The sequence below is a fragment of the Hippopotamus amphibius genome, chromosome 2 (genome assembly GCF_030028045.1).
Source record: "Hippopotamus amphibius kiboko isolate mHipAmp2 chromosome 2, mHipAmp2.hap2, whole genome shotgun sequence".
Lineage (NCBI taxonomy): Eukaryota > Metazoa > Chordata > Mammalia > Artiodactyla > Hippopotamidae > Hippopotamus > Hippopotamus amphibius.
The window spans coordinates 7,470,051-7,479,346 of record NC_080187.1 but is presented as its reverse complement, the minus strand read 5'-3'; the positions used below and the strand labels follow the sequence as shown (position 1 = coordinate 7,479,346).

General features: G+C 50.7%; 1 protein-coding gene across 10 annotated transcripts in view; it reads right to left on the bottom strand.

Annotated features, from left to right (window-relative positions):
* Positions 1–4,987: 4,987 nt before the first annotated feature.
* Positions 4,988–9,296, bottom strand: part of KYAT1 (kynurenine aminotransferase 1) — a 33,221-nt gene continuing 28,912 nt past the window's right edge. For 6 of the 10 annotated variants that reach the window (XM_057720504.1, XM_057720509.1, XM_057720508.1 and 3 more), the window contains 9 exons: positions 9,154–9,240; positions 8,779–8,907; positions 7,297–7,417; positions 6,876–6,952; positions 6,658–6,747; positions 6,369–6,555; positions 6,210–6,289; positions 5,562–5,648; positions 4,988–5,464 (listed from right to left, as the gene is read on the bottom strand). In XM_057720504.1, the coding sequence (XP_057576487.1) occupies positions 5,399–5,464; positions 5,562–5,648; positions 6,210–6,289; positions 6,369–6,555; positions 6,658–6,747; positions 6,876–6,952; positions 7,297–7,417; positions 8,779–8,907; positions 9,154–9,240 (924 nt within the window). In that variant the 3' untranslated portion in view covers positions 4,988–5,398. Of the gene's footprint in view, positions 5,649–6,209; positions 6,290–6,368; positions 6,556–6,657; positions 6,748–6,875; positions 6,953–7,296; positions 7,418–8,778; positions 8,908–9,153; positions 9,241–9,296 lie in introns of all 10 variants that reach the window. The other 4 variants (XM_057720503.1, XM_057720505.1, XM_057720506.1 and 1 more) reach the window with 2 other exon arrangements.

The following is a 9,296-nucleotide window of genomic DNA, read 5'->3' as shown; positions in this document are numbered from 1 at the left end:
TAATTGGCCAAAGGTAAACAAAGACCCAGAAGAATTGTCCTATATAAGTAATTTTGCATTCCTGCTCATTAGAAAGGATGCCCATACAATTTCTCTCTGGGTGTGCATTTCTGCCTTGCTTCTGACTTAAAACTTTCTCTGTGTGCTCTCTCATACGTTGTGCTATGTCTCCACTAATAAACTTTGTACCTGTTTTTACAGTTTTTGCCTCCTCAAAACAGTCTTGCTTTTAAATGGGGGAAAGAGTCAGGGCCCCTTTTCTTCTAGCCTCTAGCTCCTGGTGGTCTATCGATGAGGATTCCTGGTTTTCACTCTGGTTACCCAGGTTCAATTCCTGGGCAGGGAACTAAGATCTCTCTTCAGGACCTGCTCACTGCGGTCTCTCCGAGATCACCCCCATATCTTCTAGTGGCTTGATAGCTCATTTCTTTTTTTCTTTCTTCTTCTTCTTCTTTTTTTTTTTATAGCAGGTTGAAGATACTAATACTAATTTTTTAAAATTTATTTTTATTTATTTGGTTGCACCAGGTCTTAGTTGTGGCTTGCTCCTCAGTTGTGCCATGTGAACTCTTAGTTGCGGCATGCATGTGGGATCTAGTTCCCTTACCAGGGATCGAACCTGGGCCCCCTGCATTGGGAGTATGGAGCCTTACCCACTGTGCCACCAGGGAAGTCCCTGATAGCTCATTTCTTTTTACTGCTAGGTACTATTCGTTGTATGGATATGCCACAGTGTGTCTATCCATTCACCTTTTGAAGGACATTTGGTTGCTTCCAGTATTCAGCAATTAGGAATAAACTGCTGTAAATATTCATGTGCAGGTTTTTGTGTGGACATGACTTTTCAGCTCATTTAGGTAAATAGCTCTGGAAGTCTGATTGCTGGATCCAAGAGTAAGACTATGTTTAGCTTTATAAGAAATTGACAAACTGGGACTTCCCTGGTGGTCCACTGGCTAAGACGCCACGTTCCCAATACAGGGGGCCTGGATTTGATCTCTGATCAGGGAACTAGATCCCACATACCGCAACTAAGAGTTCACAAGCTGCAACTAAGAGTTTGCATGCCGCAACTAAAAGATCTTACATGCAGCAACGAAGATCCTGCATTCTGCAACTAAGACCTGGCGCAGCCAAATAAATAATAAATAAATATTTTAAAAAAAGAAAAGAAATTGCCAAACTGTCTTCCAAAGTGGTTATACCATTTTGCATTCCTACCAGCAAGGAATGAGATACACTTTCTTTTCTAACTAAATTTGAGTCAAAGTTCATTCAATCAACAAATATTTATCACGCAGATCCTATTTTGAGGCAGGAACTCCCTGTGCTAACTGCCAGGGACACAATGGTGAGCAAAAGCAGATACTGATTTGGAGTTTGCAATCTAGTGGAGGAGAGATTAATTTCTAATTCAAAGTGTGTGTTAACATTACAGGTGTTGGGGCAGAGGTTAAGAATCTGCCTGCCATTGCAGGGGACGGGGGTTCAATCCCTGGGCCGGGAAGATCCCACATGCCTTGGAGCAACTAAGCCCGTGTGCCACAACTACTGAGCCTGCGCTTTAGAGCCCTCGAGTTACAACTACTGAAGTCCGCGTGCCTAGAGCCTGTGCTCTGCAACAAGAGAAGCCACCGCAATGAGAAGCCCGTGCACTACAACAAAGAGTAGCCCACGCTCGCCACAACTAGAGAAAGCCCGAGCATAGCAACGAAGACCCAACGCAGACAAAAATAAATAAATAAGTTTATCTAAGAAACAAAACATTACAGGGGTTATGTTTATTTCACTGTTCCCCCCTCTCCCATATCTGAATGAAAGGCCAAGTCATTTATGCACCTCAGTTTGGCTGAGCTTACTCAGTCTAAGATCTGGAGCTTCTGTAGAGCCATAGATTTGAGTGACGGGCAGATTCTGTATTGGTTCATGAGACATGAAACCTTTGGTCAGGGTGATTCTATCCAAATAATCTATGGGTTTACCCCCTGGAGGACTCTCTTATCATCAGGCTATGTGTAGTACGGCTAAGGGGCTCCAAGCCTAAGTCCCTGAGTTGTTATTTTATTTTGCAATCTTGACTTTGGAACGGTGATAGTAGTATAAAGTCATAGTTTGGAAAGGAAGAAAGTAAAGCGTCCTATGTCATAACATCAAGTATGTTCCAAACAGCAATTCTCTGACATCAAGTGGGTGCCCTACACTTCAATTCTGACAAGTTGGCATGGACCTCATAGATTAAGGGATTAGTCGCACAGGACTGCCTCCCACTTCAGATGCCAGCAGCAAGTGGGGTTCCCAGACACCCACACTTCTGCCTAGCTGACCACAAATTCCAGCATTTCCATGACTGCCCTCCTCCCCCCGTTAAAATTCAATACTTTGCTGAAACGATTCACAGCCCTCAGGAAAGTGCTATACCTACAATTACAGTTTTATTATAGAAGATATACAAATCCGGAACAGCCAAATGGAAGAAGTATAGACACCAAGGTCTTTTTTTTTTTTTTTACTTACTCTTATTTTATTCAATTTTATTTATTTATTTTAATTTATTTATTTTATTTTATTATTATATTTTTGGCTGCATTGGGTCTTCGTTGCTGCGCGCAGGCTTTCTCTACTTGTGGAGAGTGGGAGCTACTCTCTGTTGCGGTGCTTGGGTTTCTCACTGCGGTGGCTTCTCTTGTTGTGGAGCACAGGCTCTAGGTGCGGGGGCTTCAGTAGTCGTAGGGGTCTCAGTAGTTGCAGTGCTTGAGCTCAGTAGTTGTGGCACACGGGCTTAGTTGTTTCACAGCACGTGGAATCTTCCCGGCCCAGGGATGAAACCTGTGTCCCCTGCATCGGCAGGTGGTTTCTTAACTACTGTGCCACCAGGGAAGCCTGGAGATCAAGGTCTTGCGGGAGGAGTGTGCAGGGATTCCATGCCCTCTCTGGATGGGCCAGCCTACCAGCTCATCGTTATGTTCACCAACCCAGAAGCTCCTCGAGCCTCACTGATCCAGGGTTTTTATGTGGGGTTTTATTACATATGCACAACTGATTAAATCGTTAGCCATGTGACTGAACTCAATGTCCAGTTCCTTTCTCCTCCCTGGAGTCTGGGTTTGGGACTGAAAGTTCTGACCCCCTAATCACATGGTTGAAGGAGTTCATTTTGAGTAACAAAAGACACTGCTATCACTCGTGAAATTCCAAGGGTTTTAGGAGCTCTGTGCTAAGAACCATGGACAAAGACCAAATATGTTTTATTATACTATATGTTCCCATCATACCGGGTTTTGATATGAGCAAAACCCATGAGCTTGCTATGCAAATGCAACTTCAAGACAAGTCCCCGGTACCACCTCCCAAATGATTTCAGGAGCTGCATTGCTTTCCACTGGCAGGCCGATCCCTGGAATCAAATCCCACTTCTACCTTTACCAGCTGGATGGCCTCAGGCGAGTCCCCTTGATTTCTTTTTTTTTTTTTTGCAAGTATTCATCAAATGTTTATTACCTGAATGAATGACACATAATTTCATCCAACAGTCTTCAAATTGCTTAAAACTATAACAATATTTAACTTTTCAAATTTCATATGACCTTACTCTTTCTGTGCTCTAGTTTCTAAAAGCCTGATAATTCTTTTTCTTTCTTTTCAAAAATTCGGCATCATAAAATTGTTTTAGTTCGAATGAAAAGGTACACAGCAGTAAGCTGGAAGCAAGACCTTAGTTCTGGGGCCAGGAGTCCTAACCACTGGACCACAGGGACCAGAGGCTAGGGCCTGGGTCCTTAGTTCTTGCCTGCCTTGTCAGGAATGAATTCAGGAGAGGAGGCAGAAGGTAAGGAGAAAAGTAAAAGTTTAATTGGAAAAGCAAAGTACGTGGGGAAAGACACACGGGAGAACTCAGAGAGAGGCACGCCTTTGGGAAGTTTAAATCCTTTACAAGGGGGCAGTTTTCCAGGTCTGTCTTCCTTCTGGCTAATCATCTTGCCTTGTCCCTCCTGGCTGATTAGTCTCAGGACCCTCCTCATAGGTGCGCACGCACCTCTCCGTCAAGATGGATCCTGCCATGAAGGCATCTGGGAGAAGCAAGACTCATTACGGCCTGGAGCTGTCCCCTGATTTTGACCCCCCAGGAGCCTTTCTGTGCATGCGTAGCGTCTCCCTTGCCCCAAGAAGTGGCGGGAGCGGAGATCCCTCAATCCTTTATCCGAACAAGGTTTTGTCCGTCTTTGTTCTTGCCATGACTGTTATGTTAAGACATCCGCAAGAGACAAAGCCTGGCTATGTACCCTGTCTCTGTCATTGCTTCCATTTCGGAGAGCAAACAGGAGGCTGATTTTAAATGCCTAACCTGAAGCCCACCTATCTCCTGTCTCAGGAAATGCAAACAGCAGGCTAGTTGTAAGTGTCTGGTCTGAAACCCACTTTTTCCTGCCCCACGAAATATAAACAGGAGGCCAGTTGTAAATGTCTAAGCTGAAGCCCATCTATCTCCTGCCTCACCCTCACCTCCAAAGTGGTCTCCTCTCTTGTAAGATGGAGGCAGTAACTCCTGTCTCACATTGTTATTTAATGAGATGGGGGGCATGCATGTGGCCAGTGTGCTGGGGTGTACAATAAATGTTAGGGGTGACATTCCTTTCCCCTTCTGTCTAGTTATGTAACCCCTGGCAATCCTGGCCTGGACTCTGATCCATGTGGGATGCAAATGCTTGTGTCTTCCCTGTTAGCCACTCAACTGAGGTCCCATCACACCCCCCCCCCACCCCCAACAGCAAATACCATCTGAGCCCCCAGGCCTGGTTTTACCATTAACTAACTGGGTGACTTCGGACAAGTCCCAAGTTCCTGCCCTTCTTTGGGCCTCAAAACACATTTGTACAAAGACAGTCTGGGATCTGAGGTTCAGGGAGGTGGGCAGTGCCTTCCATGCTGACTAGGCTCCCGTCAGCAATTAGCACCAGGGTGTGAAGCAGAGAGAAGCAGCCAATAAGTCTGAATAACTTAAAACTTTATTAAGGGCAAAAAGTACTGGCTTGAGGACTCAAGCCTAAAGGTAACTTCCCAAGATCAAGCTTAGATAAGGAAAGAGGGATATCTGAGGCCTGGCTGGGGCCAGGACTGGGACCCAAGGCCAGTACACTACTGCACTCTGCCCTCTGAGTCCCAGCAGAGTTTGGGGAGGCCAGAGGGGACCCAAGACCATAAAGCCCAGCACAGGGAGGACCAGGGAGAGGCGCCAGTCAGGGCTCAAAAGGGGGGGCTCCTCCTTGGGGTCATTCTCTGTTACAGAGAAGGGATCCTCCAGTACCATCTACCTCCAACCTGGGGATGGCTGAAACCTAGACAAAGACACAGCTCTGCAGAGTGTGCAGGGACCAGGCAGGGAAGGGCCCAGGGGGTGGTGTCAGGGCTCGAGCTCATCCTTCCACTTCTGCAGCTTCTTGTCCATGGCCTGGAGTGTGGATTCATCCTGAACCAACACAGATAGGTCCTACCTCTCTCCCCACACCCCCAGGAGGCCTGGGCAGGCTTCGGGAGGTCTTCCCTCCCCCAGCCCTGTCCTTTACCTTCATGAAACAGAACCGGATATAGTGGTCAAAGAACTTCTGATGTGGCACGCTGAAGAAGATGGAGACCGGGATGGCCATCAAGCCCTGGGGAGGAGGAAGCCCGTGTCTCAGTGGCCCCACAGCCCAGCAGGCCTCGGCGGGGCTGGGGGGGGCGGTCCAGGGGGTCAGAGAGGTTCCATGATGAGGTAGGAGAAGGAAAATTAGCTTCAATGCGGCACCTCCCAGTGCTGTGTCAAGGTCAGAGGAAAAGCATCCCACAGCATCATTCCAAGTCCCTCCTGATGTACAGAGGGGAGAGGGAGGCTGAGGGCGGGGAAGATCACACGGCAGGTCAGGGCAGAGCCATAGAATAAATGTCTTAGAATCATAGCTCTGAGCTGGATAGACCTCAGAATTAATGGGTCAACTTCTCACTGTACAGATGGGAAGACTGAAGCCCTAAGAGGGCAGGAATTCCGGCCAGCCCATAAGGCATACTTGAGCAAATTAAAAAAGGCTCCCATTCCCTGAAACGGATGCAACCCTGTACCACGGCTCACAGCAGCAGCTGGGCTGGATTTTGGCGTATCAGCCCTCGGTCAGGCACCCTCAGCAGCGCACAGCCTGTAAAACACACACGGTGGCCGTGGCAGGGGCCCAGCCCACCTTGTTCTTGATCATCCACTTGACGAAGCGTCTGTCATAGGGCTCATCTGCAGCGCCAGGCAAGTCGGGCATCTTGCTCTCTGGGGGACAGAGGCCACGCTGAGCCCCAGGCAGCCTCCAGGGCCCCACACCCGGCCCAGCCCGGCCAGTCCCACTCACGGAAGTCCGAGATGTCTGTGATGAGGAAGTAGCTGCCTTGGGGGATCACGGGCCTCAGGCCCACAGACTGCAGGCTTTCTATCATGTGGTCACGGCAGCGCTGTATGGCCTGTGGGAGCTGCACAAAGTAGCTGCTGGTTTGGCCAAAGTGCAGCTGCTCCCGCTCAAAGCTCTGGGCTACTGCGGCCTGGGGAGGGCGGAGGGACAAGCGGGTCAAGAGTGACCTGACCCTGGAGCCAGCCCGAACTCCTCTCTTGCCCGGCTGCTCTACCCCCCCGCCCTCCCTCACCTGGGCCTGCGTGGGACAGTGAAAGATGGAGTTCTGGTGCACAGTGCGCAGGTGCTTCAGGAGACTGTCCGGGCCCAGGACCCAGCCCACCTGGAGCAGGAACACAGGTAGAGGACGAGGCCCTTCGGGGCCTGACCAAACCCTTTCTGGGTTCCCAGGCCCGCCTCTCCTACCAAAGACTGTAGAGGGAGGGGTCACCCTGACCCTCGTTGACTCACCTTCCAGCCGGTGGCACTAAAGGTCTTGCCAGCGCTGCCAATGGTCAGGGTGCGTTCCCACATGCCAGGGAGGCTGGCTGCCCAAGGCCAAAGAGAGCAGCTGCTGAGATGGGGGCGGGGGCAGGGGAGGGGTGGTGGCCGGGCCCCAGCGGGCACCCAGGCTCTCAACGCTGCGGACTCCACTCTGTGCTAAGCTATCTGCAGGGCTTATTTGAGCTCACCCTCGATGACAACCCCGGGAGGCAGGTGCCACTGCATTCCCGTCCTCAGAGAGGTGAAGTCACTGCCCCAGGTCACCTGACCTGTGTGGGTCCAGACCCCTTGGTCCTAATCACCAGGCCTGCGCTGACACCCAGATTGGGCTCGAGGCCCTGCCACGAATCTCCAGGGGAACGGGGGCACCCTGGCCGGCTTGGCTCACCGATGCTGACGTGTTGGCACCCATCGTAGACCAGCCACTGGTAGACCTCGTCGGTGATGCACACCACGTCATGCTGCTGGCACAGGCTGGCCACCAGCTCCAGTTCTGCCCTGGAGAACACCTGCAGGGACCGTCCCCAAACAGAGAGGTCTGCTCAGAGAGATGAAAAGACACAGCCAGAGCCAGTGCTGAGGGCTTTTCTGCCCCATCCTATCCCTGCAATAGTCACCCTGTGAGGTCAGTTGTGAGACGACAGAAAAAATATACATATTGGTTTCTGCCCCGGTTCCTGGCACAGAACTCCTAAAATCCTTGTAAATTACTAAGTGGTAAGAGCACTAGAAGCATCTCTTGCTCTAATAATTGGTCTTTGATCCTGACCTTAACATAGGGCTTGGAAATTCTTGTAAATTCCTCAGTGATGAGAGCACTAGAAGCATTTTTGTTCTTATAAGGTGACTCTGAGTGGGCTCCTGGATTGGGGCTGGTCACCAAAAACACCAAGAAAGCCGTGATTAGAAGCCTGAAATTTCCAGCCCCCACCCTCCCCCTCCCCCGCCACTTCTCCAATGAGGGGAGAGGGGTTGGAAATGGAGTTGATAATTGAAGCCTCCATAAAAATCCCAATAGGACAGGGTTCAGAGAGTGTGCACGTGGGTGAGCATATCTGGTACCAGGAGGCTGATGCGCCCCAGCTCCACAGGAAAAGAAGCACCTGTGCTCGGGAACTTCCCAGACCTCACCCTACGTGTTTCTTCATCAGGCTGTTCATCTGTATCCTTTATCATACTCTTTAATAAACTGGTGACTGTAAGTAGGTGTTTCCCTGAGTCCTGTGAGCCACTCCAGCGAATTAACGGAACTGAGAAGGGGGTTGTGGGCACCTCAGATTTAGGTCAGAAGCACAGGTGACAACCTGGACTTGTGATTGGTGTCTGGAGTGGGGTGGGGGGGAGTCTTGTGAGACTGAGCCCTTAAACCTGTGAGATCTGACACCACTTCCAGGTAGATAGTGTCAGAATTGAATTAAATTGAGTTGACCTGTGGGACACCCAGCTGGTCTCACAGAATTGCTTAGTGTGGGGGGAAAAATACCACATGTCTGGTGTCAGAAGCATTGTGAGTGTGATAACTGTGTGACAGTAAAGGAGAAAAACAGGTGGAAGGCTCGGTCTTCCTTTATATCGGTTCTGTCACGTACCCATTTTCCAGATGAGGAAACTGGAGAGGTGAAGTCTCTGGCCCAAGTTCATGGGGAAGTCGTGGAGGCATCCAGCCCACTCTACCACACAAGCCTTGATACCTTCCCTGGGGATCCCTGCCCCAGGCCCTGGGACCCCTGGGAGCCTCGGTCCCCAGAGCGCATCGCAGGTAGCCCTCCCACTTCACAGACAAAGAAACTGAGGTCCCACGGCAGCGCGTGAGTAACAGCAGGGACATGAGCCAATCTGGAGGGGTCCCTGGAGGAGGTCTCTCAGGTACCTTTCCCAGGGGGTTGTTGGGCGTGTTGAGGATGAGGGCTTTGGTGCGAGACGTGAACTTGCTGGCCAGCTCCGTGGGGTCCAGCTGCCAGTTGCTGCTGGAATCCAGTTCCCCCTCCTGGGTGGGGCTCTGCAAGAGCAGATGGGAGGGGGTGGCAATACTTACCCACCTGACTTTCATCTCAAGGGATTCGGCCTTCCTCCCCCCCCAGGCATCTGATCCCACTGTCTCTCCTCTGGGGCTCTGGACCCTGCTCCCCGCATCCTGGAGAAACTGGCCTCCTTCACCTCCTTCCTTCTTTCCCACCTCCCGGGGTTCAACCCAGCACACTCCTTGGACCCCTCTGCCCGCCCACACCCCCACCAGCATCCTCACCGGCTTCAGGGACACAAACACAGGGCGACCCCCTGCCATCAATGTCATGGGCTCGTAACAGTCAAAAAAGGGCTCGATGATGATGACCTGGTACAAGGTCAGATTGCTGGGGTTGGCATCACGCTGACCCTTCACCCCCCACC